General features: G+C 49.4%; 1 protein-coding gene across 1 annotated transcript; it reads right to left on the bottom strand.

Moving 5' to 3' along the window:
- Positions 1 to 264: 264 nt before the first annotated feature.
- LOC149360707 (2-acylglycerol O-acyltransferase 2-like) lies at positions 265 to 17,927 on the bottom strand. The gene is made up of 6 exons (XM_089567898.1): positions 17,313 to 17,927; positions 15,084 to 15,342; positions 10,558 to 10,790; positions 4,844 to 5,018; positions 3,126 to 3,325; positions 265 to 416 (listed from the first exon to the last, which is right to left on the bottom strand). The coding sequence occupies exons 1-6, from the start codon at positions 17,350 to 17,352 to the stop codon at positions 265 to 267; spliced, it is 1,059 nt and encodes a 352-aa protein (XP_089424024.1). The 5' UTR covers positions 17,353 to 17,927.
- Between the last annotated feature and the right edge of the window lie 615 nt (positions 17,928 to 18,542).

The raw sequence follows: 18,542 nt of genomic DNA, 5'->3' as shown, positions 1-18,542 counted from the left end.
GGTTTTGTCTGTAACGAAGCATTGCACGGGGCACACGAGTTGAGGGCGGTGCTTCTCGAATGGATATGTAGTTCCTTCACGTAGGCCTCAATCGAATCAGTCATCGATCTCCGAGCTGAGAAGTCATTCCAGTGTCCAGCGCACCACACGCGTGGTATCTGGACGTGGGGCAGTGACACCAACGATATCGCCACCTTCCGGGCGAGAGTGTAGAGAGTGGGGGCGCTGACACGTGGCGGACCCTTCGGGCAGTCTTGCTGGGTTTCAGGTGATGATGAGCTGTGCTCCCGGAGCCTCGTACCTGTCCTTGTGCTCGTTGAACAGCTGCACCAGTGCGTCCACGTACTGCCGGTGCACGCGCTCGACCTCATCTGCGCTAGGATTCGCGCACTTGGACACGTCCAGCGGTCTTCCCACTGCGGCGGAGAGTACAGGAACAACGCACTCATGTTTTAAGGCGTTATATAAGCCACATATCTTTACACTATCAGCCAACATGGCTATGTGCACTAGACGGTCGTCCTGACGCAACGCTATTAGTAGCTCTAATTTTTTTAGCAGACGCACAGGCGCCGAAAAAGATAAACGGAGCAGGCAAACGTTGGGCTAACATCGTTACAGGTTATAGAAGATACATGCATTGTCGTGAGGGCGCAGGCTTAAAAGAACGTCTTGCTGGGCCGGGCTGTACAATAATGGACAAAAGCTTGCTGGATGCGGATTCGCAGAAAAAACATTTATTTGTGCGCGGTCAAGCAAAGCAGGTCGATGAAATCTATAGAAGCATTAGGAGACACGTGCGCTCCTTCCATTGAAACATTAAAGCCCCTATCTCTCTTCATCCACTGAAATGAAAACGTTCTGCTTAGTTAGCGAAGAAGCCCAGAAATAATTTTTTTTTTCGCGAACTCGCATCCGGCAAACTTTTCTCCTTGACTGTACATCCGGCGAACCCGTGCTCTGCATTCATTGATTGTGTCATCGGCTCCCCGGGCGGAGCAGTTCTACTTTGAGCAGTGCCCGTCAGGGGCGCCAGGGTCACGACGAAGCGAGAGACAATGGCGTGCATGCACATAATCAAGCCGCCGCGGTGGCTCAGTGGTTCTTGCGCTCGGCTGCTGACTGGAAAGACGCGTGTCCGGTCCCGGCCGTGACGGTCACATTTCGATGGAGGCGAAATGCTAGAGGCCCGTGTACTATGCGTATCAGTGCACGTTGAAGAAGGCCATGAGGTCGAAATTATCCGAAGTGTCCGTCATTGCCTGAGTCGCTTTGGGGCGTTAAACCCCACACAACAAAACATGCACGGAATCACTCCGGCGATTTTCGCATTCTTGACCAAGCAGACAGTGCGCACACGTCGTGGGCGTAACAAAGAGGCTCCTATCCTTTCACGAAGCGTCAAAAGCTTTCCAGACGCACACTAGTGATAGCAGAGATTCTTCGCCCGGGGTACTGATAAGGCGAACATGAGAGTATTACGCGAGATAGTACACGCATCCGAGGGATGTAAAAGCCTCCTGCACCCTTGCTGCAGTACGTAGTACATCCGCTGCTATAGAGCGCGATGCGGTGCAATTTGTCGCATGTCGCGTGCTCGGTTTGACTTTTTGTTTTTGGAAGTTTTCGGGACACTTGGTTGACACCCGCTGGTTGAGCGATGACTCAGCGCAGCGTGCATACATGGGCACGTCATTACTCACGCGTACTGGCTCAAGACTACGAGACAGAAAATTGTGGGCCACTCCGCCCGTATTTTCTGCAGCTTCGCTGATCAACTTCTACGGACTCGGTTGTCTAGGGGATGCGTAGAAGGGGTCACGGGGATCTTGGAGGTGTTGCTCGGCCGGGACAAGGTTAAAAAATATTCCTCATGACGCTTCGCCAGCGCCTCGCGTACAGTGGCGACGGGAAAGTAATATGAAAAACTGTGTCGAATCGGTCGCGGTGCCGCGGGGTGTGCGTGAAAAGTACTGAAAACCATTCTTTAAAAAAATATCGTTATTCCTTCTGCTTGCAAACGAACAAACTGGCGACAGTCGGGCTAACATGTTTTAACATCGTGTTTATGAAATTGTTTCCTTCTTTTCTGGGTTATGGTCGAGTATAGCACTCAGTGAGAGCTCATTTAGCAAGACTGATGCGATTGTTTTTTTGTTGTTTCTCATTTTTCTGTTGTCCTGTCCTGAGCTCGCTCTAAGTGACATGAACATTGTGTTGTTTTATTGCCTTGCAGAATACGTGTGCCATTGGATGTGCTTATTTGACAACACATGACATTCCCTCACGGTCGGTGAAATGTAATTGAATATCAACACAGCGGATACCGCTATGCATATTCTTTTCAGAATAATCTCATAAAGACCGGTTCCTCATCGATGCTCGACCACGCTCAAAGATGAAGCGCAGCCCGCGTGCTGTAGTCTCGGATACGGTGAATTATGTGTCCCGAAGTACGATAACGTCAAAGTTACCTGTGATGACAACCGGCAAGTTTTAAGGGGATGCAAGTGCGAAGTGGTGAAAAAAAATGTGGTAGGGTTTTAACGTAGTCAAACCGAGTAGACGCGCGAAGGCATGTGTTTAGCCTGAAAGGCTCACGGCTTTGCTTCGCTGGGATATCGGCACGTCTGGCAACGATATTAGACTCAGGTTAAGCTCTGATCGCGGTTAAGCTGATCTGGTCTGCTCGCGCCTCTGATGGAAGTTGGCGAAGACGACGATGTGCAATGCACAGCCCAAGAGTGGGTTCCAGTTTAACGCGAGGCGTGAACAGCTGTGGCGATAGTGTTGTGCTCTCGTGCAGTGGCCAGGGAAAACGATCGGTTAGCACTGCTGTGGGTTCGAATCGTAATCGCGGCAATATTTATCTTATTCACTTATTCAAGATCAAGACTTTAGCTATGTCATGGCTTTTGCAACTTTGGTAATTCGCGTACCTGTCGCCACTGTTGATGCTATTTTTCTCAGTCTCTTGCTGCATTTCACACATGTGGTTTATATCATCGGCTTTGCATGATGGGACTTGAAAACAGTGCGTTCGCACTTTTCACGCTAGATTGCCGCACACCGTGCACAGCAACCTAACAGAGCAGGCAACAGCCGGTGGGAAGTACAACACTTGCCGACGGTGACGATCGGCCGCCGGTGGGGCAGCAAGCCCCAGCTGTACTGGAAGATGCCCCGGCCAATGAACAGCGGCGGAGAGAAGCCCAGCTTGCGGGTCAGCCACGTCTGGAGACGCCGCAGCCGCGACCCGTCCGCGTTGTCCAACTGTGCGAACAGGTCGTTCTCGCCGAAAGAGAACACGGGAACCAGCGGAGTCCTGCCGGGGAAAAACACGCTCGCTTACCGAAGGGCCAGTCGTCGATCGTTCAACTGAAAGCGACATTGTATGACCAAGGCCGGTTGATAAGCAACCACTGGAGCGCTTTGCATCAAGCGGCCGTGGTATGACCCACCGGGTCACGCGATAATTCAGGCGGTTACATATCTATGAGTCCGACAAAAGCGGATCGAGTGGACAATTGAGGGGGGTGCTTGACTGCACCCTGCATGCGCCTTGCCATTCGCTTCTATGTCCAATATTCTTGGACAAAATTTTTGAATATTGGAATTCTGTAAGCTACTGTTATGATTTGGTTTGGTTTGGTTTATGGGGTTTAACGTCCTAAAGCGACTCAGGCTATGAGAGACGCCGCAGTGGAGTGCTCCGGAAATTTAGACCACCTGGGGTTCTTTAACGTGCACTGACATCGCACAGTACACGGGCCTCTAGAATTTCGCCTCCATCGAAATGCGACCGCCGCGGCCGGAATCGAACCCGCGTCTTTAGGGTCAGCAGCCGAGTGCTATAACCACTGAGCCACTGCGGCGGCTGCTACTGTTATGGAAATATTGAAGGTAGTAGTACATTCCTCCGAGCCGTAGCAAAATTTTTCTTTATAACCATGCGTTCCCGGAGATGACATCATACGAGTGTTCACCCTGCGGGTTGAGAGGGTCCCTTGACCTATAATCTGGGAATGCCCAAATTCTCCTGGGAGAGCACTAAATATGAACTATAAAGAATTCTGGCAGACCCTGCTGCTTAGTTCGGACCCTGAGCTCCAGCTCCGCCTCGTCCGACTGGCTGAGGAGGCCGCCGGGACGCAAGACCTCCCGGCGAGCATCTAAAGCGGTGCCTCCTGCCTCCCCGGTCTAGTGCCTAGGGGGGTGGGGGGAATGCCATTTCTGTTGGACATAAAAGTTCTTTCTCCTCCTTTAAAGTTTTTCCATCCCTCGCATCGAGCTTTTAAGACTGCCAGCCGTAGAAAACCAATGGGGAACGTTTTAACGTTTTTGACGGCAGCCAAAATGTGATTAGTGCAAGTTGCGCTACGCCGGGGTCGATTAATTGTTATAGTTAATTAGAAGACTAGCGCATAAAACTGGGACAAAGACAGAGAAGGAGACAGGACGAGAGCTAAACATCAACTGAAGGTTTACTACAACAAACAGGTACATAAAAGCACTTCAGTGGCACATGCGCACACTGGGTTACAAGGAGCACAAACTAATCAAAATGTGCTCCTTGTAACCCAGTGTGCGCATGTGCCACTCAAGTGTTTTAAGTACCTGTTTGTTGTAGTAAACCTTCAGTTGATGTTTAGCGCTCGTCCTGTCTCTTTCTCTGTCTTTGTCCCAGTTTTATGCGCTAGTCTTTTAATTAACTATGACACGCCAACTAGCCCAGCTTTCCGCCTTGATTGATTGCCGGGATCGGCTCGTTCGCTCAGCGGTTATGCAACGAGGATCGTAAACACGCAGTACAACACCCGAGGTCGTGGCGGCCCCTACGCACCCGTGCCTGATTGCTGCGCGGACGAAGCCCTTGCGCCGACTGAGGAACAGCCTGTGGCGTCCGGGACGGGCTTCCAGGGCCTCGATGGCTCCTCCTACCACGAGGACGGCTGCGTTGCCGCATGCCTGTCTGCTCAGGATCCAGTCGAGGCTCTCCTGCGTCGCCGAACACATGCCTGCAAACAACCACGGAGTGAGCGCTCGCCGACAACACGACTCTCCGCCGCACATAAAGCAGGACATTTCCCCGCTCCTCAGGAGTTGCACGCACGTGCGGGTCATCAGAAATTCATTTGTTGGTCATTACTCCCCACGCAGCGCAGTAGGATTGTCTGCTTTTACAGTGAACGTGATTCGTTGTAGAGAGAAGGCAGCCCGCACTGTCAACAAAAGGACAGCTGCGCGAGCTATGCCGTTCTTACGAGAGCACAGACATCGAGTACCCCTTTAATGGCACGGTGAGGATAACGCCATACATTATTGTTCTACGTAAAAATCGAGTCTCTCTCTCTTTCACCCTTTGTTGACGTTTGTGCGGCGGCAATAATGTGAATGAATGAATGAACTTTATTTCCGTCATCATGGGGCCTCACGGTCGGGGCGCAGCAGTTAGGAGGGGGCGCCTGCCAGCCGGCTCTCAGCACCGGAGACCGCGGAGAGAGTCTTGTGGTAAGCTGTTTTGCGCGTGTCGGATGATGCAATAAATACATTTATCGCCGAGAAATTTGAATTTAAATATCTTCCCGCTGTCGATTAAAACTCGTGACGTCCTTACCGAAAAGAGCGGGTTGCCGCTGGTTTTAACTGAATGAAGTTATAGCGTAGCCTCCGGGATCCGCACACAAACATCGGTGTCTACACCGGCATTTCACTTGTAAAATCGGCTGGTGATGGCGACGCCTGTTTTTCGTTCTTTCGTCTTTTCAAAGCTCCGTTTCTAGGGAGAGCGGCCTCATTGCGATTAGAACGCGATACCTGTTTGGTACAGGTTTACCTCTATTTAGTTTCAGTGCCCCATTAAGCAGCGACAGCCTACACGCTGCCCACAAGCATCAGACCCACAAATTCATTTTTTCTTCCCACGATCTGAAGTTCACGTTAGCAGTTATTTCATTGCTGCTCATCAGAGAGTAGTCATTCGAACATCGTTAGCTTGCGCTTAACATAAGGTCGACGAACTTAGTTGATTTACAAGGATGCATGCAGTACCTCAACCCCGGAGCGCCTAGTGAGAGAGGCGAATTGAATGTCGCGTAATGCGCGGCTGGTACACGTGTTGCTAGCGCTCCACCTCAAAGCTTCAAAGTATACTCGACAGCAAATGGGACGGTGAATGCGCTTTCAGAACGCAGCTGGTTGCAGAAATAGTGCAAAGTTAATCAGCCTGAAATTACATTTGGGGGGCGACTCGTTCCTTCAGCTATGTGTTCTACAGGCAACTTGCTGCAGGGTTTTCGGGGTATATTGTTAAAACATCTTTCACTGTGGCCTTTCAAAACAAAACAGCTCATTCATCATTTACCTGGCTGCCAGCAAGGGCGGCCCCTTATCATAAACCACAATCGTGTTTTATCTGAAGGTTTCTGCAGACACCTGCTGCAACACCATATTAGTCAAAAAAGGAAGGAAGGCAATGTCAGTGCTGCAGCATTCGACAGACAGGAAGCACAAGGAGCTTGAAAAAGTGAGTGCATTACCGTAACGCTGAAGGACTTCCCGAACATCTAGCTTCTGAGTTCGAGAAGCAAGCTTCGCCTAATGATATGTACACTACATTCACAGTGTTCTAGAATGAATATCGTGCTTTTTTTCTCCTGCTACTAATGGGAAGGCTGAACTCTGAGATATTAATTTTCAAGAGGAGGGTCTGCAGAGGTAATTTGATTGCTAGTTGAGGTTTTATTCATAGCACAGGCCGTTGGAGACTGGTATGGTCTGCTTCCTTATCATCACTAAAGGTGGAAACGACCAAGGTGAGATTGTGACCGTTGGCATTTTTGCAACAGAATATGGCGAAATTCTGCGATGGCTTTCGAAGAGAGTGAAAGAACTCAGAGAGAGGTCACTTAGAACTGCGCATCCACTTGAATAACTATCACCGAAAAGCAACTTAAAGAGTGTTAGGTTGTGACCTAGGCCTTTTCTCAGTTATTACAGCGCATATATGCATTTCACATCCTTCAAACTTTACAGCGTAAGACTGGCTGAAATCGACTGTAGCGCACTGTTAATGTACAAGGCAAAAACAATATGTCTGCCAACTCCAGGCGCCTGAATTGTCTTCGCCAGCTGCAGTACACTACTTCGACTTCATAAGCATCGAGTGGTTTGGAGGAAATTTTATAAATTCTGATATCGTGTGGATATGATGATGGAAAGCTGATATGCACTGTCAATCAATACAAATCACTTCAATCTTTTTATATTAATGTATTCGACTACTAAGCAAGGCATGCACAATGAAACGACTGTACTCCAGCTAATGCATCGGACAATTCTCGAACCGATGCTTGACTGCGGGTCTTTTACTTTGTATGCGTTCACGCACGTGGAGTGGCATTTACATCACTGCGCTCGAATTTCCGTGAATTTTGATGAGGAAACGGCGAAGGAGGTTACCTATATCATGTTAGACTTTGCTTCCGTAGGTGAATGCTGTTATGGATTAAAAAGCACAACGCTTCTTCCGTACTGCCCCGTCCTTACATTGAGACATCGCTATGGACTAAGTAAACTGGGCGGAACTTTTGGAGTTTCAGGTGATTGGCGAAACTGTACACTCGAACCTTATTCCTCCCGAATTTTGAGCGCAGTAAAATAGCAGTATTCTAAGTAGAAAACCAACAAGATGCGAGTGTTTTTTTCAAGTAACGGCATTGTATGCCGAAAACCAATAATATGTGAGTGTTATTTTCAAGCAACAGAAGTTTATAAAAGAAGCCATTATCACCACAAAATCTTTTAGTACTGTACTGTCGGCGATGACTTGACCACTGTAAGATCTGCTTTTCCACTGCATGAATGGGCATGATCGGCACTTTGTAAAAATAAAACTAAGTATAGTGAAGTAGCTGATAGAAATAGCGTAGGATGTCCCTCAGCAGGGAATGGTTTCTCAGTGGGGTGTACTGAATGCACCTCTAACAGAAGTGCTGATGCCGCAATGGCTTGTATTGACGACGAGGACTCTGATGGTCTGTACTCCTCTCTGTGAATAGTTAGGTGATAGTTTCTGTTATCTATTTATTTATTTAGTAAGGAACCCACAGCGCCGTGGCATTACAGTGGGGGGGGGGGGGGGGGGGGGGAATGTACAACAAAGAAGCACACATGACACCTCCGCTCGCAGGCAGAGTTACAAGCACAAAACTTTCACCATGTACATCTCACTTCAAAAGAACACATCACAATCGCATCACATCATTAAAGAACGAAAGAACGCATCATTTGATGTCACACTCACAACATCGCTCGGTAGTCTGTTCCATTCTCTAATGGTTTTCGGAAAGAAAGACATTTTAAACAATTCAGTTTTTGCCGCAAATTCGCGGACTTTAAAAACATGGTCAACACGGTTGGATCTATAAAAAGGCTCCTGCACATACCTTTCGCGTTCAACCCGAACAGTTGAATAATAAACAGCATGAACCAGCTTCAGACGCAACTTCTTTCGGCGCGTGTCAAGCAATTCCCAGTTGAGTGCATCCTTCGTACGCGATGCACTGTAACGAGCCCCGCGTGTGCCAGACACGAAACGAGAGGCAATGTTCTGCACCCTCTCCAACTTATCTTTATCTCTAGCAGTAGGCGGGTCCCAGACAGTGCACGCGTAGTCCAGAACCGACCTGACATAAGTCTTGAATAAAATGTCACGACATGACAGTGGAAAAGTGCTTGCATTTCGGCGAAGAAATCCCAAGTTTCTGCATGCTTTAGCAGAGATATAATCGACGTGACGGCGCCAGCTCAAATCAGGAGTAAAATAAACGCCTAGGTATTTAAATTCGAATACCTGTAATACTGTAGATCGAGCGCATGCAAATTACATTAGCCCCGGTCGATGACTCTGAAAGATAATCACCAAGGCATAACCTGTATGCGATATGAAAACCGGCAACAAAGAATAATGCTGCTGCTGTATATCTCACTGTTATCCAAAACAGCGGCCGCCGCGGTGGCTCAGTGGTTATGGTGCTCGGCTGCTGACCCAAAAGACGCGGGTTCGATCCCGGCAGCGGCGGCAGAATTTCTTTGGAGAACTTCTAGAGGCCCGTGTACTGTGCGATGTCAGTGCACGTTAAAGAACCCCAGGTGGTCGAAATTTCCGGAGCCCTCCACTACGGCGTCCGTCGTAGCCTGAGTCGCTTTGGGACGTTAAACCCCATAAACCAACCAATCAACCAAAACAGCGCTAGAAGGCATGGACAGAAGGATGAGACACATTCAAGCGTCGACAATCGGCCCCGTCACACGTTCCTTCGTTACCCTTATCTTTTCTCCCATCAAAAAATGCCCTTTCTTTCGCTAGAAGCGATAGGGACGCGCTGCTCACGCATATGTTTTTGCAATCAAAGATTGTTTTAGCCCCGATCATTTTCCGAGCTGAAAGATGATGCCAGATGGGGGAAAATGAGCGCATCGAAGGAACATGTGACGGAACTGGTTGTCGACTGTTTTATGTGTGCACTGTAACGTATAAATGATTCATGGATAAAATCCTGTCAGTTCATCGCAGTGTGTGTATGTGGGTGAGTTTCATCCTTCTGTCCGTGTCTTCCAGCGCTGTTTTGGATAATGCGGAACCAGCTATCCTCACAACGTACTTTGTATATCTCACGTTCACTAACACGAAAGTTGCCTAATAAGCTATTCTGACGCTTGCTCGTAACATTTAGGAAAATTTACAAAAATGAAATGAAGGCCACCATAATAACACTTATCGCAACTATAAAAAGTGGTAAGGTTTTAACGTCGCTGAACCGAGACGTGCGAAAGCATGTTGCTGGGTCGTCGGCACGTCTGGCGACTATATTAGACTCAGGTCAAGCTCTGATCGAGGTTAATCAGATCTGATCTGTCCACGCCGCAGATGCAAGGACGACGATGTACAATGCACAGCGCGAGAGTGTGTTAGTTTAACTCGGGGCGTAACCGGCCGCGGCGATAGCATAGCGCCCTCGTGCAGTGGCCAGCGAAGCGGATCTGTTAGCGCCGCCAGGGATTCGAAACCCAGTCGCGGCAATATTTATTTTATTTATGCATGCTCTGTTTCCGTGCTCGGTTTCGCCAAGGTCATCTTCAAGGTCAAGCATCACAAAAACTCGATGAGCCGGTTAGGCATCGTGAAATAGTGCTTCGCACTGAAACAACATTATTGCAACGTTTCGTTGCCATTTGGATGGCATAGCTTGTAGGGTATACATTCCGCCTACATGAATGTTCATTCGTGGCTCAGCGGTTATGGTGCTCGGCTGCTGACTCAAAAGACGCGGGTTCGATCCCGGCCGCGGCGGCTAGAATTTCTTTGGAGGAGAAATTCTAGAGGCCCGTGTACTGTGCGATGTCAGTGCACGTTTAAGAACCCCAGGTGGTTCTTTACTACGGCGTCTCTCATAGCCTTAGTCGCTTTGGGACGTTAAACCCCATAAACCAAACCAAACCAAGCATTCAGGAGGAAACTTCGGCTGTCAGACTAGAGGCGGGCAGCATACTCACCGCCCATCAGCATCAGCTCACGGTGCAGAGGCAAGGCGAACTGCCCCCGCAGCACGAGTAGATGGGGCCGGATTCCCGGGAAGGTGCCGCTAAAGTCGGTCCCCTCGGTAGCGAAGTTGCAGAAGGCGCCCGCGCACATGATGCCGTGCGGGTGGCAACCCAGCAGGTAGTTGCGGTCGGCCGGAAGCTCACACGTCTTCACCAGCCGGATGGGGAAGTAGTCCCGGAAGTACCTGCGCCGTTTCTCTCGCTCTGCCTCTTTTTCTGCTGTTGTAGTAAAACGGCGTGTTGAGCGAGTTGGTACATACTTGAAGAAAGCAGCGCATCAACAGGGACAAGAAAGAAGAAGACGACAGGACAGGCGCTGACTATCAACTGAAGGTTCATTGCAAGGAACACAAAAAATATACTCTCCTAAAAACCAGGAGCACGCATGATCTACCCCAACAACACTGATAAGATGTCAAAATCAGTCATGATGGTCAAGGTACGAAATTTCGCACTCATGAACGAGGACGGATGGTGTGCTTACACATGCGTCGCGGTTTTACGTTTTAGCTGCGGAAGGTCGCAGCAGACAGTATCCCATCCGTCCTCGTTCATGACTGGGAAATACCGTATCTTGACCATCATGACTGATTTTGACATCTTATCAGTGTTGTTGGGGTAGATCATGCGTGCTCCTGGTTGTTAGGAAGGAAGAAGGGAAGGAAGGAAGGAAGGAAGGAAGGAAGGAAGGAAGGAAGGAAGGAAGGAAGGAAGGAAGGAAGGGAAAACTTTATTTACACTGATGGTTTTTCCTGCGGTTTGGGGGCATCTTCAGAGACGTCTTGGTTCTACCCCCAGGAGCCTTCTCTGTCGAAGTCGTCCGCCTCTAATCAGTGGTCGGTTGCCCTCAGTCCAGGGCTCCGCTGGCCACTGCCGCCCGTTGAGCTCGCTGCACCAGACCTTGTTGGTCTTCGCAGCGGTCGCTGGACAGCAGAGTCTCCCACTGCTCCGTACTCGGGCTTTGTATTTTGGGGACCACGTGTATGTTTTGGCAGGCCCATGTGATGTGGTATAGAGTAGGTTTTTCGTCGCACCAGGGACATTTGTCCGTGTATATCGTAGGGTGCATTTTGTTTAGTATATGTAGGTTTGGGAAAGAGCCTGTTTGTAATTGTCTCCAAGTGACAGCTTCCTCTCTGCTGAGAGATTTGTGCGGTGGGGGATATCGCATTCTTCTGCCTCTATAGTTTTGTAGTATGGCCGAGTATTCCCTGGGTGCTGGCGCGAGTTCGGCGGTCTCGTCGGATGCTCGGAAAGTAATGTATCCTCGAGCTATCCTGTCGGCCTCTTCGTTCCCTGCCACCCCCGTGTGCCCCGGTACTCACACAATTTTGTGTGGGATCTTGTCGTTTTGTTCTTCCTGGTTTTTAATTCTGTCGCTCGCTGCGAGGAGTATACGGAGCGCGTGACGACCTATCCTGCCATTCATGTAATTTCGGAAGGCTGTTTGAGAGTCCGTGAGTATTGTTAGTGACCGCACGGTTCTATAGCCCTCCGCCACCGCTAGAGCAACGGCTACTTCCTCGGACTCTGCAGCTGTGCAGCCTCGGAGAGACGCGCTGGTCATTTCGCGTAAAGACGAATCGACCACCGCCGCTACAGCGATTTTGGTATCTCCTCCTCTCCAAGACGCGTCTGTATACACGGTCGTGGCTTGAGGAGCGTATGTTTTCTCAATGAATTCGGCCCTCGCTTCTCTTCTGCCTCGATGGAGGTTGGGATCCATATTTTTTGGTATTGGAGCTACCTTGAGGGTCTTGCGAAGCTCGTCGGGGATTGTTGCCGTCCTCGACATTTCTCGCATCTGCTCGCGATATCCGAGCCTCTGCAGGAGCGCTCTTCCAGTCGTTGTTTGCAACAGCCTGAGTTTTTGCGACTCAAGCTGCGCCTCTCGTAGCTCCTCAAAGGTGTTATGTAATCCCAGGGCCATGAGTTTTTGTATCAGCACTCCTTCCCTGACCTTATCACGCAAGGAAATTGCTTACCTTGATACCTGTTCACGCTAAACACACTTGTGATAAAGCCGATTCATTGTTTGTTTAATAATTTGTTTCCGCCCTCTATGTATCTGTATATATGTGTTTTTTCCCGACTAAAGAACTAGTTGATGTCAAGCGTTTGTCCTGCGTGCTTCTTCTTCTTCTTGTCCCTGTCTTTTTATTGCGCTTTTCTAAGTTCAACATGTATTACCAACTCGCCCAACTTTCTGCATTGCATGAGTTTTTCTGTAGACGTGTAGCGTGGTAATCGGAGCGCTGTCTTATACGCTTTGCGTAGCAGGGCATCCGCTTGTTGTATTTCGTTTTTGTTGAGGCACTGGTAGAGCAGGCTGTACGTGATTCGACTAACTACTAGGCTTCTTACTAGTTTTAGTGTGTCCTCTTCACGCATGCCATGTCGCCTGTTGGTGATGCGGGTGATCATGCGTGCGACTTGTAGCGTTGCTGCTTTCAGTAATGTAAAAGTGTGAGTACTGCGCTGGTTGGATTGAACCCACATGCCCAAAATTCTTATTGTTGTCTTTTCGGGTATGGGTGTCCCTTCTAGGTAGACGTTCAGTTTTAGGTCCTCGTTGGTTGGGACGGTCCGGTTTTGCTTGCCTCTCCAGACTCTCAGCAGTTCCGATTTCTCGGTCGAGCATGCGAGTCCACTTTCTGCGAGGTATTGCTCTACACAAGAGGCCGCTTGCTGTAGCCTTTCTTCCTTCTCTCCGAGACAGCCCGTGTTTGTCCAGACTGTTATATCGTCAGCATACATTGCATGCCTGATGCCTTCGATGTTCTCTGGTTTTCGAGCTAGGCCTATCATAGCTATGTTGAAGAGTAGGGGTGAGATAACTGATCCTTGGGGTGTTCCCTTGTTTGGAGTGCGAATTTTGTCCGATCGAAGGTCTCCTATGCCGATGGTGGCAGTTCTATCGGACAGGAAGGCTTTGACGAAGCCGTGGATTCTGCGTCCGCAATCCAGGTTGTCTAGGCCCGTAAGGATCGCTTCGTGGCTGACGTTATCGAATGCCCCCTTGATGTCCAGGGCCATTATGACATTTTCTCCCGTCGGAGGAGACATTTTTTGTGTTACTTGCAATAAACCTTCAGTTGCTAGTCAGCGCCTGTCCCGTCGTCTTTTTTTTCTCTCATGTCCCTGTTGCAGCGCTGTTTTCTTCAAATCTGCTGTTATACATTTACTCAACCCGCAAGCGTACATTGAAGTACAAAGCGTACTGTACACAGCAAAGCCGTTTAAACCGTTTACGATGCCATGTGTACACTGTGAAATCACATATATTTTGAGAATCGCATGCTGCGGCTAGCAGTAATTTTTTTCTTTGCTGAAGATTCAGCGCTATTCAAACCTTAACTTTAGTGCTTTTTTGTGTTACCTAGCGAATGCAACAAATTTTGTTTGTCAAATCTTTCAACTCGGTAGCAAATATGCCTTGAACCAGTCGCACACATCGCCGTATGAAATTTGATTCTGAGTTTCATATGTTACCTGCAGCCGAGAATGCATGTAACTGACCACGTGTTCTCTCGAGTGCCTATTTCTTTCACTCCCCAGGAGAAGGAGGCGAGGACCACTAAACTTGATAGTTGGCGTTATGGAACACTATGTCCAGGGCCTAAGAACCATAGTTTTTAGTATTCGGTAGGTGTAGCGCTTGGTTTATTTGTTCAGCTCAAATTGGCTGGCCTGCTGAAGTTGTTGCTTGAGTTGACCTCGCAGGTCTGCAGGGAGGGTGATATTTCGTCTTTCTGTTTTGGCAGTTAACCTCTTTAATCGCAGCACGTCCCATTAAATATGTGAGGAGGAAGGTGGCTCTTTTCAAAATCTGAATGTTGAGGGTTGGCTCCGCGGAGAACCATGCATTGTGTGGTGCCCGAGTGGTGTGATCAGGGCTTTGGTTTGTACTTGTCGCACTAGTGGTCCTCGTTCCCCTGTGAATGATTTGTTAGGCACCACGAATGTGTACTCTAGATATTTCAGGGCTGTCAAAGGGCTGCGTTTCTTTTCACTTTCCGCATCATTTGGCCCACTGGGAATTCTTGGATACCGGTCAGTACCGGTACGGGCCAGCGAGGTTGCTGCTTCGTTTCTGATCGTACTCATATGTCGTGGCAACCAAATAATTTCGCACTGTCTGCCCTTGTGCTCATAGAAGATAGCTGCTGTGAGGTGTACGCTGTTATCAATGATGTTTCTGCGAAGTGCAGAGAGGATGCCTCCTCCAGACCGGCGAGTTTGATAAGGGTGGCGACAATCGTTGATGGGTAGTAAGGTGCTATTTTGTTTCTAAATTAAGAATTGGAAAGACCTACGAGAAGAATAGTATTATGCTAAACGTCTGCACAAAACAGAACTTTTCTGTTTTTGGAATACTATTACTGCGCCCTCAAAATTGAACTTATGTAAAACGGCTTAGCTGTCAGCTCCACATCTGTGCTTGCGAACAACAGCTCCCGCGAGGAAGGTCCGCTCACTTCCAGATGGTCCAGCGGCGCGCCCAGTCGCTGCGTCGCCCCCCACGGTCGCACGTGTTGCGGTCCCAGTAGAGCCAGGCGGCGTAGAGCAGCGACAGCGGGTAGAGGCGCGTGCAGAGCAGCACGTAGAGGAGCAGCAGCCAGCCCACAATGCCTTGGGCCAGGAAGGAGAAGGTGAAGTAGACTGCCCCCAGGGTCTCCAGGCGCCGGTGCAGCGGCAGCCGCAGAGGCGCCCACTCCATGCCCAGGAACCGCATCCCTGTCGTAGAACACGATGGATGTACGAACACAGGGCGTGGATTGGAAGCCGCCCACGCCTTTTCTTTCATGCAGCCTCCGCTACCTCTGCAGCTGTACCGGATGGGTAAATATTTATTATTTTTTTTTGCACAGGCATGCACGTGGGAGATTTAAAGCGTTTCAAGCTGTCTGTGCCCAACCGGTTGCGTTACATGATGGTGACGGTGGAGTAACGTGACCTGTGAGTGGGTAGCAGACTTATAGTTTAGAAGAACTTCTTGATGGGATAAAGATTCTGGGCAGGAACAGTGATAGTAAGGCACGGGAGGTTTTGGAGGCGTACCACATAAGAAAAAGAGGGAAAAGTTGTGTCAGCGATACATCTATGAACCTTTTTAAAGCTGAGATTTCATATCTTTAACGGTTTTGTTGATTGCACATGAGGTTTATTTCTGCGCATGCCTAGGGTTCTGTATATTTGCTCGCTTTTCAGAGATTAAAGTCAGATGAAGTGTGCGCTTGTCCTACGTCGTTCTTCAGCTGTGTGTGAGTTTTTTCGGCGCCACTGTTCTCCTTTCTCGGATTAGCAAATTGTTAGCAGCGGTTAGCAGACTACGCATCAAAATCTGACCACAGACTGTGACCAGATAGTGGAGGTTAGCGCATGTTAGCGCCGCCTTTGAAAGCGGCAGACGGGTATTGGCGACGGATTGCCACTTTTGCAACTTATTTTCTCCACTGCTTCTACGTTTTGAGTAGTTTTGAGAAGCTCAGGGCAGTTAACCTAAGGGCCGGAAGTTGCGTGGCAGCCACTTTGGTCCAAGTTTAAGAGCAATCACAATGTCAAATTTTGGCACATGGGTACTATAGGGAGCTTCGAAACAGTTGTACGATTACAGAGCTCTAAGCGGTCACAGATTGCACGAGGACATAAATCGGCTAAAAGGTCTCCCTAACCAGAGCACAGCTTGCCAGAGTCTGCGGAGGCACGCCGTGGGACCCTCGCTGGCGAAACGCAGGCAAGGGAGGCGCGCTGTGGGTTCTTCGGTTTCTTGCGAACTTTATTACGCTGGAACATGGAACCTTACATGCAGATATGACATAGTCGTGGAATTTTTTGCGTAAAGTTCGAGACCAAATTGGACTTGGTTTCCAACCGCACGAAAGGCTGGCAAACCTATGCAGAAGCAACAGCTCTTTTCCTGTTTTCATTTGGGTTGATGTCAAACGGAGGCCTTGTTTGGCTATATAAGGTACATGATGTAAAAATAGCGCACAAGGAACACAAATGACGGAAAGGAAACGACGCAGACAATCATTTGTGTTCCTTGTGCGCTATTTTTACATCATGAACGTTATCCAACTTGCCCAACTTTCTGCTTTGCTTATATAAGGTAAGCTTACGACCGCACCACGGCTCTATGGCATAGTTGCATGCATTTACAGGCGAAATCCATATACGATTACGTTTCGTGGCACTTAGTACGACTTCCAACGCGCTAGCTGTGACAGCAGCACGCTCCAGGGTTAGTGGGGCCGTCCGACTCCGCTCCAGAAAAGTTTTCTGGCGCGCAAGAAACACAGATGCTGTGTTGTGGAAACTTTTTTTCCACTCCTTAACGCAACGCAAACGCTCCATAACGCAAAAAAAGTGGTTGTCACCACTTTGAAGGGGTGTGGGCACCTTAGCCCCATAACTCTATTTTGGCCACATCTCCCCCTTTGCCTCATGCTCAGCATAAGAGCACATGCGCGAATTCTGCAAGCCGCCCCATAACTTCCTCATAATGACATCCGAAGCTGCGAGCTTCCGGGCGTCTGAAGGTGACTTGATCACGGCTGCGCCAGAACACTGGACTTGTTTGAAACCGCCACAGCGCACCCTTAGTTACTACTACTCCATTGTAAACAAACGATGAGAAGGAGCGTACGTTCAAAGCCAAGCGACCACTTTCTAGGTGTAAGTTGTCGGTTCCTGTTGCCTCTTACCTTCTTTCTCCGACCGGAAGGGCTTAGTCGTTGAAGACATTGACGTTACCCGGAGAAAAGCCACGCTACCGACGAGCTGCACTTCTTGGCTCTTTCCCGACGCACGTTTCCACACACAAGGAAGGTCGGTTCTGCATACGTTTACACTGCCACGTAACTATGAGCTAATCTAACTATCAGTACACTCGAGGAAGGAGGAAGCGCTGCAGGCAGTCCGCAAGGATACTCTATGCCATGCGATTGTCCACGTTCCCATCTTCGGTGGCAGGGTGCTTGATGACGATTTCGTCGTACAGAGAAGTGACAGTGGTAGGAATAGTCAGCGTTAGTAATGCACAGCGCGCTTGTTCATCAGACTTGGTGCCGCAAAGACGTTACCGAAACAGTATGCCCGTTCGAAACCCCTCGTACTCGTAGCCACAAAGCATACACGGCGGTCCAGGGCGAATCCAATGCAACGGAATACCACTCCGAGGAGAAACGGCACTCCGCGATCGAACGGTAAACACAGCGTTGGTGGATCGAGGTGCGCTTATTTCTTCCGCGGGCGACGCGGCTCTGGCAGAAAGTGAAAGGCGGAAAACCGGTCGCCGGCGTCGCAGACGGTCCCGCCGGGCAGCCGACGTTACGTCATTGCCAGGTCAGGGACGGACGGCGTTGTACCGCGTACATCGCCTCTGGCTGTCAACACAAGGAGGTTAGCGGGCAGTCACCTGTCGAACGGCCCCGTTAGCTACGAGAGACGGCGAGGCAGCAGACTCGGAGCAGATTTCGGCGGCCTGGCTTTTGTTAACGGATGGATGTGAATGAAGCGTTATAGCTATGCGCCTTTACATCTCTCGTACGAGAGGTCGGGAAGCATTGTGCGTGAGAGCGCGTTGAATTGATTTGAAGTCTTTAAGAGCGCAGCCGCTGAGGCGGGGCTTACTGGCCGGTGCTTGTAAGGTCGGCGCATTAGGCCGTTCACGTGGAGGTTTAGAAGACCTCAGCGCACTACATCTACTTCCGTCCTACACTGTACAATTGATATTAGGACAGCGCAAGCAAGTGTAATACTTTCCCTTTTTCCTCCCTCGTTGAATTTCAGCTATAGAGGTCGTGTAACGAAAGCGCGAGTGCACCGTGACCTTTGAATCAGGGAGGCAAATTTCTTGCTGAAAAAAAAAAAAAATCAGAGCTGCAAGTGGCGAATAATTCTTTTTTAGGGGGAGGGGGGGGGATCACTGCGGA

This window comes from Amblyomma mixtum, chromosome 2, assembly GCF_055824585.1.
Source record: "Amblyomma mixtum isolate Tamu chromosome 2, ASM5582458v1, whole genome shotgun sequence".
In the NCBI taxonomy this organism is placed as follows: Eukaryota; Metazoa; Arthropoda; class Arachnida; order Ixodida; family Ixodidae; genus Amblyomma; species Amblyomma mixtum.
The sequence above is the reverse complement of the archived record's forward strand: the minus strand, read 5'-3'. Positions and strand labels throughout refer to the sequence as shown.